The 15574-nt window shown below is 47.4% G+C and overlaps 1 protein-coding gene across 1 annotated transcript in view; it reads left to right on the top strand.

Moving 5' to 3' along the window:
* LOC141273395 (alpha-2-macroglobulin-like) overlaps positions 1–13334 on the top strand; it is a 257598-nt gene extending 244264 nt beyond the window's left edge. Inside the window, exons 35-36 of the mRNA XM_073685161.1 lie at positions 899–940; positions 13198–13334. Coding sequence (XP_073541262.1) covers positions 899–940; positions 13198–13220 — 65 coding nt within the window. The 3' untranslated portion in view covers positions 13221–13334. The remainder of the gene's footprint in view (positions 1–898; positions 941–13197) is intronic.
* The last annotated feature ends 2240 nt before the right edge of the window (positions 13335–15574 follow it).

Here is a 15574-nt window from a genome sequence, read left to right as displayed (position 1 = left end):
TCACATAGGAGACTAGGAGACACTGAGACTGCTCTATATACATCACATAGGAGACACAGACTACTGTATATATATCACACAGGAAACACTGGGGCTGGAGCATATACATTACACAGAAGATGCTGGGACTGGAGCATATACATCACCAAGAATATGCTGGGGCCGGGGACATATACATCACAGGAGACACTAGGGCACATACATCACAGGAGACACTGCGGCTGGGGCACATAAGTCCAAGGAGATGCTGGAGCATATACATCACAGGAGATGCTGGGGCATATACATCACAGGATACACAGGGACATATACATTACAGGAGTTGCTGGGGCATATACATCACAGGAGATGGTCGAGCACATACATCACAGAGGACACTGGAGCATATACAACACAGGAGGGGCTTGACTGGGGCTGCTATTGTCATCATCGGTGTGACTGGAGCTCAGAGCAAGCAGAGTCTGTTCACAAAGTACGTACTGATGCTGTCATCCATTAGGATTTAATCCTTCATTGCATGAGCGTGCTTGCAATGTCAGGAGCAATTAAAGCACTGTGATCTCAGGCCAAGCACAGCAGTCCCCATCCCGAGCATGGCAACCCCTGGAAATCTGCCCGAGGGCCGGAGGTTCCCCACCCCTGCTCTAAAGCATAGCTCCTATCTGCAGCACATGCTCTTTGCCTAGACAACCAACCACTCTAACCACGATAACCTCGGCAATAAGCTATACACTACAAAATTGCTGTTTTTTTTATTTTTAAAAATCTTTCTTCAGATAAATTGCAAAGTTGCTTGATTTTACAAGCACTTTGCCATTTTACCCTTTTAAGAATTTAAAACAACCGTTATAAAAATTACAGAATTATAGAACTTAATGCTGCTACTTTTGTCTCTTAGATGAACATGCCACTGTGGATTACAACCATCCTTGCAGTTATAGTAAGTGAATTCTCACTTTCCATTAGAAAGATTTATTTTGTAGGATTATGGGGCTGTGCATGTGTCCGAATTTTTTTCCCCATACAAAGCCAGTCCAGGAAAAAAAGAATAACAGCATGCCTGAGTTTGAGCTGATAGTCAATGCAAGTCAATGAGTCCTTGGAAAACATCGGCCTGTTCTCGAATGACATTTGAGTGCGATCCAATTTCCACAGACTGACAGAATGAAGATGGTGAAGATTTTTTTTTATTACTTTTCTCCTCATCAGAGATAATAGGGTCACACTGTGCTCACACTTTGATCAGAGTGTGATTTGCATAATTGTCTAGATTCTTCATGTGACCCTAGCCTAAGGGCTCGTGCAGACGACCATGTATTCTCTCATTGGAGAGAATCCGGCCGATTATACAAATCACACTCTGATCAAACTCTGATCAGAGGGGGAGGGTAGTGTGATTCTCATGTGTGAGGAGAAGATGGAAAAGAAATTTCCTCCATCGTCTACGTTCTAGCAGTCCGTGGAACTCGGACTGCACTCAGATGTCATCCAACTGCAGTCTTTTTCCGATGTTTGCCACTCACTCATTGACTCACATGGCCAAGTGTGATCCGAATATCGGCTCAAACTTGGGCATATTGCCGTTTTTTCCCCGGAACGACTGTGTCAGAGGAAAAAAATCGGACATATGCACGGCCCCATAATATAACATGAGGACAAGTTCTGTCTGTCAAAAAGACGGATAGCACTGGTCCGAATATCACATTTATCTGCACGAGCCCAAAGGGTGAGCACAAATCCCTGTTGGCAGAAGCTGGACATGGGTTCACTAAATTCTGACGATCTACTGTGTCTGGGGATGTCCCAACAATACTCATTAACAGACATGGGGTAAAAATGGAAGCGGTATTGGGAAATCAACAATCCTTTGAGTTTCTGATTGATAAGTGGCACTGGAGCAATCTGACAGCTATTTATTTCCCTTAACCTATTACTTCCTTCATGACATACAAGTCACATATTGAATGCTAATGTAAAGACTGGACTCATGAATTTTGCCTGCTCCAGCTGGGTTATACAACTGACGTCTAACACCCATATGTAACTGCAATGACTAGAGCTAACCCCTTAGATGCAATCAGGTCAATAGCTACTGCAGCATATAAACTGTTAGGCAGTAGGTCAGTCCAGTTGGTCACTTCATCTGCTATGCAAATCACTGTAATTCTGGGCACCATATTTTAAAAAAGACATGAAGAAACTGGAGCAATTTCAGAGAAGAGCGACCAAAACGGTGGCCGGAATGCAAACAATGTCCTATGAGGAACGGTTAGAGGATCTGGGAATGTTTAGCTTGCAAAAGAGAAGACTGAGAAGAGACTTAATAGCTGTCAACAAATATCTGAAGGGATGTCACACTGTAGAGGAATCATCCTTATTCTCATTTTCACAAAGAAAGACTAGAAGTAATGGAATGAAACTGAAAGGGAGAAGATACAGATTAGATATTAGAAAAAACTTTTTGACAGTGAGGGTGACCAATGAGTGGAACAGGCGGCCACGAGAGGTGGTGACTTTTCCTTCAATGGAAGTCTTCAAACAGAGGCTGGACAGACATCTGTCTGAGATGATTTAGTGAATCCTCCATTGAGCAGAGAGTTGGACCAGATGACTCTGGAGGTCCCTTCCAATTCTACCTTTCTATGTTTCCATGTAATTGACTCGCCCCCAGGGCCGTGGGGTACTCGGCAGCCGGGCCTTATGGCTGTTTTTTGGGGGGAGATCACGGTGGCTGGCCCAAAAAGGGGATATTTATAGGGGGATTTGTCGTGACGCCACTTGTGGTGTCTGGTGAGGATCACCAGCGCTGCGACAGTCCTCTGAGGCAGGTGTTAGGGCAGCTTGAGATGGAACGGCTCCCCACAGGTGGAGCTGGCCTCAGGGCAGTGGAAACAATGCAGGTTGCGCTGGGCGTTGTGGTGCAGGGGGAGCGATGGCGCAGCAGAAGTAACGGACAGAGACAGGGGATTTGCTTCATTACCTTTACTGGTGCTGTCGTTAGGTACGGTCCAGGGTACTCCAGGTGAAGGGCACACTTTTGGACTCTCCCCAGTGAGCGGGTACAGGGCCTCCTGATCTGTTGCTGTCTCTGTGTATGTTCCTGGCCAGCCTGCAACTGAGCCTAGACTATGTGTCCTGCTTTTACTTCACCTGTTGCTCAGAAGTAGGACCTCTGGTTGGTAACCACTTTCCCTGGACGTCGGGGCCTTCGTGGTTCCTGGTGCTGTAGGTGTCTAGCTTCAGGTTTGCCAGGGACTTGCAGTCCTCCTGGGATTCCGGTTATCCCTACTGGGTGTAAAGGGTCCCTGTAGGCTCGGACCCGGTGTCCGGTTTGCATAACGGGGTGAGCTTACTAGGCTCCTCTACCCCCTTAGCTCCACTCTCTTTTCCTCCTCGCCGTCGACCGCACTCGGGGCCCTCACTACTCGGCAGCTGGCGTGCTGCGTCTTCACCGCTCTCTGAGCATCGACACGCTCTCTGCTCACTCTGAGCTGTGTTCCTCTCTGAACACTGACTGAGACTCAAACACTCAACTGGAACTAATCTGACTCACTAACTGAACTGCCTAACTCCACCCTCCCTTTATATATCCCTAACGGGCTCCCTCTGCTGGTCTGAGGTGGTAGGGTGGAGGTGTGTGAATGTGTGAGGGCCTCTTGTGGAGAAGTCCATCCATGCACCCTTCTGGGTTCTGTGGCACCAATGCGCAGCAGGGCGCCACATTCCCCCCTAGTAAAACTCAGTACTCCTGGACTAAAGCATTTTTTTCAAAAACAGGTTGACAATAATAATAACAATTACAATAATAACAATATGGTTACAGCAAGTCCCGTAACCTGGTGTCCTTTTCACGGAAAGTGGATGAGTAGCATGAGGGACCCGTCCAAAAACCCTCAACGTAGAGGGTGTGGCTGCAGGGCATAAGTGATCCAGGTGGTGGACCACGTCTTCGGCCACGACAAACGGGTTTTTGTTCAGTGGTTACTTATAAGGCACTCCAGGGAGTGCAATTATGTACCCTTAAGGGTAACTAAATGCAATGCTAAGTGTCCATGTCAACTAAATTGTCCATTGTAAGGCAAAACACATCAATAATTAGATACATGAAAATTAAACAAGAACAACATACCCCAAGGGCAACTATTTATACAATCAGAGTTTCTTTTTTTACTCTCTGTATCTGACAGGGGTCTTACCTTGCGTGCTACGTGTTAACCTACGTAGTACTGGGATGCGTGTGGTACTGGTGTTTGTACTACCTCCCATTCTGTCAGTTCTAGGTGTTGAGGAACTGCAAGGCTGCCTTAAACTCCCTACGGGACTGGCAAGTGAACCATTGGCTGGGCCTTCTTGCTCTGCTCCAACCAGGGATCCTTCTTCCGGGGATTCTTCCTGAGCAGGCTTTTCTGGGGCACTTACAGGTTCTACTTGCTGTGGAGGATCTTCTGGCTATTGGTAAAAGTGGATCACAGGTATTATCACTGCTCCTCCTAGTTGGGGCCAATCTGCTGGGAAATCTCCTAATTCAGTATGTATCACTGCTTCTTTAGGCTCCTCCGGTACTATGAGAGGCACTTCTTCCTGGGGCTTTAGCAGACCTGGACACAACTTCAGATGGTCTCTAGATACCGTTGCAGTTGTTCTTCCTCCGTACTTGGTAATTAAACAGGTCTTCCTGTTATCAAATCTTGAATTTAACACAGTGTAGGGTTCCCTCTCCCACTGGTCATCAAGTTTGTGGTTTCTTCTTTTTCTCTTTAGCACAACTTCTCCAGGTGCTAAGGGTTCTGCTGGTGCACTCTTGTTGTACTGTGCTTCCTGCTTGTCTCTTACCCTATTCAGACTGTCTTTGACACAGGCCTGTACTCTCCTGTACTGCTCCTGTCGAGTCGTATCCCAGTCCTCAGTGGACATATCTGCTTTGGGTTCTACTACACCAAGCTCCAGGTCCATGGGCAACTTTCCAGGCCTTGCTCTCATGAGATATGCTGGAGTACAACTGGTGGAACTCTCAGGTATGTGGTTGTACAGATCTACCAGGTCAGGTAGCTTGTCTGGCCACTAGTTTCTTTCTTCTAGCGGTAAGGTCTTCAACAGGTTGATGACGATGTTATTCATCTTTTCACATAACCCATTGGTTTGGGGGGGGGTACGGTGTAGTCCGGATCTTCTTACACCCGTACAGATGGCAGAACTCCTTGAACAATTCGGCTTCGAAGGCAGTGCCTTGATCTGTCAGTACCTCCTCCGGATATCCATGGTGCCTGCAGAAGTATGCCTGAAAGGTCTTCGCTGCAGTTTCTGCTGTCAGAACCTTTGACAGGAACCGGGAGTAGTGATCTACCATGGTCAGAGCATAGGAATATATTGAACTGCTGGGAGACAGCTTGACATGATCCAGGGCCACGATCTCCAAGGGTCGAGTTGTCTTGATGGGTTGCAGGGGTGCCTTCTGGCTGCTGTAATCTTTTCTTCTGAGGCTACAGGGTCCACAATCCCGGCACCATCTCTCTATGGAACCGCGCATTCCAACCCAATAAAACCTACCTTTCAGCAGGGTTTCTAGCTTCTTCCAGCCAAAGTGCCCTGCTTGATCGTGGTAGGCCTCCAACACCATCTGGATGTCCATCCTGGGCACTACGATCTGCCATACCATCTCATGGGTCCTCGGGTTGTCGTACCTTCGGCACAGCTTCTCCCTATAGATGAACAGCCGGCTTCTCTCATTCCACAGTTGCTTGGCTTGTGAAGATGCGTCCTTCTCCAGGGAGGAACCTTCCTGGGTTATCAGTTCTTTGATACGGCTGACAACCGGGTCGCTGTCCTGGGTCTCCTTCCAGCTGTGGTGAGGCAAAGGGTTTAACGTCTTACCGCCATCCCTCCTGGAGGCTCGTTGCTCGTGGGCCACTCCATTACGGTGGAAGGCAGGTAGCTCAATCTCCTCCAGGTCATCCACTTCTTCTTCAGTGTCCGACTGGTGAGGCATCCTGGACAGGGCATCGGCATTGGCATTCTTGCGGCCTGCCCGGTACTTAATGGTGAACTGGTAGTTTGACAGCCGAGCCATCCATCGTTGTTCCATGGCTCCTAACTTGGCTGTTTCCAGATGAGTCAAGGGGTTATTATCAGTGTAGGCAGTGAACTTACTGGAGGCTAGGTAGTGCTTGAACCACTCGGTGATGGCCCAGACCAGGGCCAGGAACTCCAACTTGAAGCTGCTATAGTTCTCTGGGTTCCTCTCGGTCGGGCGGAGCTTCCTGCTTGCATAGGCAATCATCTTCTCTCGGCCATTCTGCTTCTGACTTAACACAGCTCCTAATCCCTCTTTGCTGGCATCAGTGTACAGCAGGAACGGTTGGCTGTAGTCAGAGTAGGCTAGGATCTCTTCGCTGGTAAGGATCCCCTTCATCACCTCAAAGGATTCAGCTTGCTCCTTACCCCACTGGAACGGGGGGTTTCTGCCACTCCCGGACTGTCCTACCAGGAGATCTTGCAAAGGCGCTACTTTCTTGGTGTAGTCCTTCACAAACCTCCGGTAATACCCGACTAGTCCCAGGAACTGACGTACCTCCTTGAGGCTCTTCGGCTGCGGCCATTTCTGGATGGCGGTGACCTTCTCCGGGTCCGGCGCTACGCCTTCTGGACTGACGATGTGCCCCAGGTACTGTACCTTTCGCTTGAGCAGGTGGTACTTGGAGGGCTTCAGCTTCATCCCATACCGGGACAGCGACTCAAATACTTCTTCCAGGTGCTTCAAATGGTCCTCGTACATTTTGGAGTACACTATCACGTTATCCAGGTATAGCAGCACAGTCTCGAAGTTGCGGTGTCCCAGGCAGCACTCCATCAATCTCCGGAACGTTCCGGGGGCGTTGCAGAGTCCAAACGGCATACTGTTGAACTCGCAGAGTCCCATCGGGGTAGTAAAGGCCGTCTTCTCCCGATCCTCCTCAGCAACAGCTACTTGCCAGTACCCACTAGTGAGGTCAAGGGTGGAGAAGTAATTTGCAGACTTTAATGCAGCCAGGGATTCCTCTATACGGGGCAAAGGGTATGCATCTTTGTGTGTTATGCGATTTACCTGTCTGTAATCTACACACATTCTCATGCTTCCGTCCTTTTTCCTGACTAGGACCAGGGGAGCTGCCCAGGGACTACAGCTATCCCTTACTACCCCTGCCTTCTTCATGTCGTGCAACATCTCCTTCGCCTTCTGGTAGTGTGCTGGTGGTATGGGCCTGTAACGTTCTTTGATGGGTGGATGGTCACCTGTGGGTATATGGTGTTGTACCCCTTTAATCCTCCCAAAGTCAAGTGGGTGTTTACTGAATATCTGCTCGTATTCCTGAACCACCCGGTGTACACCCTGCTTCTGATGGGCAGGAGTGGTGTCTGTCCCAACATGGAGCTGTTGACACCAATCCTCCACCTGGGTTCCCGGGTCATTATCCTCCACTTTGTCTGGCGAGGTTAAGGACTCCGCCGTGTGTATGGAGTTGTTATCTACTGTGTACAGTTTGGCAACAGTGGTGTAGCGTGGTAATCTAATCTCGTCCTCCCCATAGTTTAGGAAGCGTACGGGCACCCTCCCATTGCGTACATCCACCACCCCTCTGGCAGTCAAGAGCGTAGGTCTATGCTCCAAGCTAAGGGGCTCTACTACCGCCTGGTAGCTCCGTCCTTTGCTCTCACTCATCAGGGGGATCACAATGGGCATCAGGTCTGTCAACCGTACATTACCAATTTCACCACCTGTTAGCTTTACCTGTTGCTGGTACATAAGGGCTCGGATCTCTTTCTGGAGCACCCTCCTCTGCCCTGGTCTGGCGGTGTCAGCCATCTATTGGAGCAAGAACAACACTTCTCCCAAACAGTTACTAACAATATTTGTGCCAAGTACCATATACAAGTCTGTATCATCAGGTTTAGTCTCTACTACAATTAGTCCCTGGTCCTTCAGTTCCACTCTTCCCACCTTTACTGCCACATCCTTAACCCCAACTAGGTTAAGGGGGAGGCCATTAGAGGCATACACGGAAAGGTTTGGATCTGGCGGGTGAAGTTCGTCTATGGACTAGAACCTTTTATGGAGGACATCACATCAGGCATGATGGTTACTTGAGATCCTGTGTCCAGCAGGGCAGGTGTCGCGATGCCGTCCAGCACAATGGACAGGAAAGGTCTTCCTCCCATGAACCAGCGGTACCATTTTGATGGGCCTGGTTGGTCTACTACTGGGTGTCGGCCCTCGGCCCCAGGGTTTCCTCGTTTAAAGGGCAGGTCCGCGTGGTGTAGCCTTCTTTATGGCAGCGGTAGCAGATGAAGTGTTCTGGAGGGCGTCGTTGGTCATTGATCTTCTCACGGGGTAGCGTTGTCCTCCTCCGAGATGGCGTTGTCCTCCTTCTTCTTCTCATCCAGGGGACATCCTCAGGGCTGTTAGCGTGTAGTATCCTTCCTTCTGGCTCGGGCTCCGTCTGTAGCTGCAGGGTACTCATGACAGTGGCCAGGGTTTTACTTAACTGGCGCACTTCAGAGCGTAAGCAGTCCAGCTCGCTAGGGGGCACTGTTTGCATCCTTGTTTCAGCAGTCAATGGAGGAGCAGTGGGTGCTGCGGGCACTGGGGTGGCCCCACCCTGATAATGCTGGATAGCAGTGTCTGTTGTTTCCAGGGGCTGCAGGCCCTTTATAGCCATGTCCTTAAGGGTGTCAAAGGTGGCATCTGGATGGTCTAAGGCCCACCACCGTACAGTTTTGCTCTCTTCCTGGGACTTCAACTTCCGGATGACTTGTTCCGTCAGCATTTTATTTTCCTCATGGATGCTGGCTGGACTAACCCGTTTCAGGGCCCGCAGGGCCTCCTGTAAGCGCCAGGCATAGTCCCGGATACTGTCCTCAGGTTTCTGGACACACTGGTAGAACCTCATCCGGAGATCTGTCTCAGTGCGGTTTTCAAAAGCTGTTTGCAATCTTTTAAAGATGATGGACACTGATTCTTGGTCTGCAGCTGGCCAGGTTTCAACTTCTCGCTCAGCGGCACCAGTCAATTGTCCTAACACTACAGCGGCTCTCTGCTTGCCAGTCATAGAATACATATCCAGTATGCCGCATATTTTCCTCTTGAATCCGGACAGTGTGTCTGGCGTACCATTATACAGGGGGAACCACTTCACTCCAGGGATATACGGCAGGGCCATAGGTATCAATGGAGTTACGACCCCTGCTGGTGGAGCGGCCGCTCCGGCCTGTGCGGCGCCGGGCGCAGGTTGGGCCTCACGAGCGCTAACCGGCGCTCCGGCGGCTTTCTGGTCGTCGGCCATGGTTGCACCCCCCCCTAGTGAACCGGAGCCTACCTTCTTTTTCCAGGTAGGCCGCAGCTCCGCGGGCGACGGTCTTCTTCCAGGACCTTGCGTCGCTCGAGTCTGACGTCAGAACGTCCTCTGGCTCCTTCCAGGACCAGACGCTTCCTGATTCGACATCAGGGGCAGGGCGTGTCCTGGGCTTCGCGCGCTTCCAGCGGTTACGCCCATCTTCTTCCCGCGCGGCAACAGGAATAATGGCGGATATGGCGGGAAAACCTCAGGAATGGCGGGAAAACGTCACCACAGTAAGGGTTATAGTCTCTTAAGGCACACAGTACCCGGTGGCAATGGGCACGCAATCCTGTTTGTGATGCCAGGAGCTGACTCGCCCCCAGGGCCGTGGGGTACTCGGCAGCCGGGCCTTATGGCTGTTTTTTGGGGGAGATCACGGTGACTGGCCCGGTCTGTGACCCAGGGCGGTCAGTGCAAAAAGGGGATATTTATAGGGAGATTTGTTGTGACGCCACCTGTGGTGTCTGGTGAGCGCTGCGACAGTCCTCTGAGGCAGGTGTTAAGGCAGCTTGAGATGGAACGGCTCCCCACAGGTGGAGCAGGCCTCAGGGCAGTGGAAATGATGCCGGTTGCGCTGGGCGTTGTGGTGCAGGGGGAGCGATGGCGCAGCAGAAGTAACGGACAGAGACAGGGGATTTGCTCCATTGCCTTTACTGGTGCTGTTGTTAGGTACGGTCCAGGGTACTCCAGGTGAAGGGCACACTTTTGGACTCTCCCCAGTGAGTGGGTATAGGGCCTCCTGATCCGTTGCTGTCTCTGTGTATGTTCCTGGCCAGCCTGCAACTGAGTCTAGACTATGTGTCCTGCTTTTACTTCACCTGTTGCTCAGAAGTAGGACCTCTGGTTGGTAACCACTTTCCCTGGACGTTGGGGCCTTCGTGGTTCCTGGTCCTGTAGGAGTCTAGCTTCAGAATTGCCAGGGACTTGTAGTCCTCCTGGGATTCCGGTTATCCCTACTGGGTGTAAAGGGTCCCTGTAGGCTCGGACCCGGTGTCCGGTTTGTGTAACGGGGTGAGCTTTCTAGGCTCCTCTGCCCCCTTAGCTCCACCTCGCCGTCGACCACACTCGGGGCCCTCACTACTTGGCAGCTGGCGTGCTGCGTCTCTGAGCGTCGGCACGCTCTCTGCTCACTCTGAACTGTGTTCCTCACTGAACACTGACTGAGACTCAAACACTCAACTGGAACTAATCTGACTCACTAACTGAACTGCGTAACTCCACCCTCCCTTTATATATCCCTAACGGGCTCCCTCTGCTGGTCTGAGGTGGTAGTATGGAGGTGTGTGAATGTGTGAGGGCCTCTTGTGGAGAAGTCCATCCATGCACCCTTCTGGGTTCTGTGGCACAAATGCGCAGCAGGGCGCCACATAATCATATTGACCCACAAAATAAAGCTAAAATATGATTTTTACCTCACAACAATAGTGAAATTATAATTTTTTTTCAATCTATACTGCATAAATTGTTTCTCTGTTTTTGAAAACAATTTATGGTGAATTAAATGGAGCCATTAAAAATCCAAGTCATTTTAAAAAAAAATAAGCCATCACTTTGTGAAAAATAGTTTGATTTATCCTAACGTACAAAATGAAATTAGTGTATCAGTTCACCAGTCCTTGTATAAAGGTTTTTCCGGCCGTGCACGGATCATGAAGCTTGTGTCATCAAACAAGGTAGAAATCCAAGTAGAAAAAAGAGGATCCAGCACCTTCAGTCCAGAACTTTTTTTTTTTTTAAAAAAGCAACATTTATTGAAAAACTTGATTTAAAAATTCATGATAAAAAGCGCTATCTGTCAGGAGCATGCAACTGACGCGTCTCGAACACTGGGTTCTTAGTCCTAGTAATGCATGATGTTAGCACCATTAGTGTTGTTTAAATAATATGTAGGGAAGGAGAGGGGTGTGGGGAAAAGGGAGGGAGGAAGGAAATGACATAGGGAAGTTTTCTAAATATTAGAGTCAGCTCAAAGCAAAGCGGACTCTAATACTAGACAAGCGTATTTGGCACAGAAAAATAAAAATCTAGGAAGGTTTAAAAAAATTTCCAGACTGAAGGTGCTGAATCCTCTTTTTTATTTTGATTTATCCTGTATTTACAAAAGTTTTTGTATGGATATAATATTAAAATTAATTATTTAAAAAAATATTGTAGGGATCCTCTCACTGTTTGGCAGCAGTTTCAGCTCGGCACAGGAGCAAAGTCTTTTGGTGTAAATTAGACAGATTTATTTTAGTCCAAAAATCTCCCCAACATAAACTGAAACAACCTTGTCTTGACACAAAGGAACAAAGTAAGCAAAACAGTCCATTTAGATGAAACAGGCTTTTACAGGCCTGGTCAGCCTCTTGCAGATGTAAGGAGATGGAAAAGTGAGAGATCCACACAGTTAATACATATCAGAGTGTCTGCAAGCGAACACCACCATCTTCTGGCCAAAGATTCTAAGAAAAGGGAAAATAGAAAGAATTGTATCAGCAGGAACTCTAAAGCAAAGCGTGTGTTTCCTGAGGGCAAGTGATAGGAGGAGATACCAGGTCATTTGATAGCTGTGTCACAGTTAACAATTATAAAAGTTCCAGGAGAGCAGAGAAGGGTGGAGTTGACAGTTGAACCTGTAACAGGACAGATGTATGGGGCATCTGAGCTGGCTCATAGCCACAATTACCAGTGCTAAAGAAATCAATAAAGTGAGGCCTCAGTCTAGAGAGAGGAAGAGTGATTGGAAGAGCCGGACCAAAACTGTGTGAGCAGAACCACGACAATGGGGCCCAGACAACCGGTGAGACCAGCTAGAGGACTTTGGACAGTCGTGTGAGCTGTGACCTTAGGTGTATAATACGGTACACAGGGGAAGGAGGCTGTGCTTCAGGTGACAGAGGCTGCTAGTGTAACGCATCGCTGAAGTGACTCACCGGCAAGAGACTTAGTGGCCTAACGAAATGGCATCATTTTCTTCCATTAGGGCCTGTGCTGTGATTATTATTGCGAACATAATGACTAAGCAACGACGGTACTGACCACAAGGCAGACTCTGACATATTATAGATCAGGGTATTAGATCGAGACATCATTAGTTACAGTAATCATTCATTTGTTTGCATATTAGAGTTTAATTAATAAAATTGTTACAACAACCTCTTTATTCAGAATTGATATATTTATATTGTAAAATATTTTACCATATCCCAATCCTTTGCTAACCCCTTAATGTTGTAGCCCATTCCAAGCCCTGAAACTAGAGGTAAGGGAACGGCCAATCCCACCCAGCTCTATGGTCATTCTTAAAACCCTGACCTAAAATTCTAGGCTTATTAAAAGAACACATATCAGCACTATACCTGCTGGTACCTGCTTCTCCGGGTCCTACATCACCAAGGCTTGGCACCTCAGTGACATATAACTCCTGTTCAGTACTTGTCCAGCTGCCACCTTACAATATAGTTAAATTAAAGATATTGTCAGTTTTTAAGAGCTATCTTAACCTATTGGATTCTCAGCAAAAGGAGGTTAGAACTTTCAAATCTCAGGAGGCTCTCAGAAAAAGGAAAATCTCCCAGGCTTCTCAAATATCCCAGGTGTCACAATAGCCTCTACTTTCAATAAAAATGTTTGTGCATGTCTTCATATGTTGTCTCAGCATCCAAACTTATATTTACAGTACAGAAAACTGGGGCATTAATTGAGTGTTGCCTGCAAAAGAGGGTGCCCCTCCACTCACTCATAAAAGTTGGCTAGTATAGGTTTAATGATGTAATAATACATTGTATTGTGCTTCTAGTCTATATATTTTATAATCTGTCTTCTGTTAATTATTTGACTACAGATACATCTGCAAATTCAAGATAAGACGTGGCTGCTCCATATACTGCATCAGTACCTACAAACTAGACTGGAAACAAGCAGTCTGATAATAATACAATTGTATTAATAAAAAGAACAAATAAAATCATGTGTCTCATATTTTGTAGAAATTGTATTATTTACTCTGACAGTCAGCGCCGGACTGGAGTACCTGGGGCCCACCAGGAAAAAATCTATCTTGGGGCCCACCAGCACCATGCAGTTACTGTATATAGGAATAACATAAGTCCACAAACTCTTTCAAAATGAATCAACTTTATTAACCAATAAATAACCAATATAATGAATAAATAACAAACTAAAGATAATGAATAAATAACAAACTAAAGAAACACTCCTGGCAAAAGAGGAACACTGTTATCTTATTCACATCCGTGTGTGATAAATTGCCATAACAGAACAATAACAATAAATACTTTCAAGGTACATTCTCTTAAAGTATAAGTGCCACAAATTGAACCTGCATCTATCTAGCATCCCAGCAGCCAGCATCATTGTAGCAGCACCAAACTTGGCCCACTGAGAAAACTTAAAGAATTCTGTAAGCATTTTGGAAGTTTGTATTGCATGTTTTCCTCTCCTCTATAATACAATACCATTCAATTGTTAGTGAAAGGCCCAAAACAACAAATAAACACACACTAACAGTCATTCAGCAGCAAAATTACAAAAGGTTTTTTTTCAGAACAGAAGATGACATTGCATACGTATTAATAATGTCATCATAGTCTAAGTTCCTTGAAATGTCATACTCAGTATTCAACAGAAGGAGTGACTCTAAAAGCTCCTGTCCAATCGAAAACCTCAGACGATTTTTTACAATTTTCAGCTTTGAGAACACTCTTTCACATGAAACCTGGGTGCAAGCAAGTGTAAGAAGTGTCTTGTAAACTGCAAAAATGTTTGTGTAAGCAGCAGAATGTAAATTGTAGTCATATAAAAGTCTGTAGCAGCAGGAAAGACAGTTTTTTTGCGGGACGAGTTGTACTTTCAGATGCAATCATTTATTTTACCATATAGTGTACAGGGAAATGGCAACAAAAATTCCAAGTGCAGTAAAATTGCAAAAAAAAGTGCAATTAAACATTTGTTTATTGGGTTTTTTAGTCACCATGTTCACTATATGGTAAAACCGACATGAGAGTGTGATGCCTCAGGTCAGTACGAGTTCGTAGATACCAAACATGTATACCTTTACTGGTATCTAAGTGGTGAAAACAAATTCACAAGTTTGAAAAAAAAAATCACACTTTTCACACCATGTTCTGCGCACCGTAGTGTTCTCATTTTTTTTGATCTGGGCTGTGTGACGGCTTATTTTTTGCGTCTTGAGGTGACGTGCATCTCTGCTGCTGTGTAGTAGTCACAACACAGGGAGAGGTTAAACATCCAAGTATTTAATATGTATTGCAAATAAAGAATGTTCCCATTCTTAATATCCAAAAAAAAACAAATGACTGACAACAATCCACTATACCTAGACTAATAATACCATATAGAAGAGAGAAATACCGCCACACCATGACCAGAACACATACCACCACATAGTGAACAAATACTACCAAGTACAAGGTATATATACTGCCACACCATGAGAAGACCACATATTACCACCACATAGTGACTGTCCGAATAATACTGACTCGCCCCCTGGGCCGTGGGGTACTCAAGACCGGGTCTCTGGTTTGCGCAGTGCTGATGGGGGTAGTAGTGGCAACCCGGTCCCGTGCTCAGGGTGTCAGGCTAAAATGGTGGCAGTCTCTTTATAGATATATACACATGTGAAAGTCCGACTACGCCACCCGTGGATTGCGGTCAGGGATAACCGCCACTGCAGGACAGACCGCTGGGGCTGGTGTTGGTGAGCAGCACAGGAATGGTATAACTCCCCATGGGAGGAGTGTAGCCCCAGGGCAGTGTAGGTGGATGTTGGGGGTGATAGTTCCGGCCGCGATGGTCAGAATGCAGAGTCCGCTTAAACAGTTCAGGGTCTTTATTGTAACAGATGGTAATGACCCAACAACAGTACCGGCTAGAAGGGGGCCTGGATGTCTGAGAACGCTCGGGAAGCCCCTCTGGTCAGGGTGAGGGTGTAGGCCTACCGTGCTCCCTATGCTCTTTCTGACTATTCCCCTCTTCGTGGTACAATAGCCCACGTCCCTGAGCGTGCCGTGTATTCTCACCCGTATGGCTTGCAACTTGGGCTCCTTTTACCTCTGGCCTCTCTTGGCTTTGCTGGTCCCTTCTGTTGTGGCGGAGCCTCCGGGCTTTTAGGCCAAAGGACATGAAATCCCTCGCAGATTGGTTCTCTGCAGCTGCACTTAGAGTCTTTACAGCCT

The sequence above is a fragment of the Phyllobates terribilis genome, unplaced genomic scaffold, assembly GCF_046119375.1.
Source record: "Phyllobates terribilis strain yellow unplaced genomic scaffold, ASM4611937v1 Scaffold_5__5_contigs__length_657084704, whole genome shotgun sequence".
Lineage (NCBI taxonomy): Eukaryota > Metazoa > Chordata > Amphibia > Anura > Dendrobatidae > Phyllobates > Phyllobates terribilis.
This window is presented reverse-complemented; position numbering and strand designations above follow the sequence as displayed.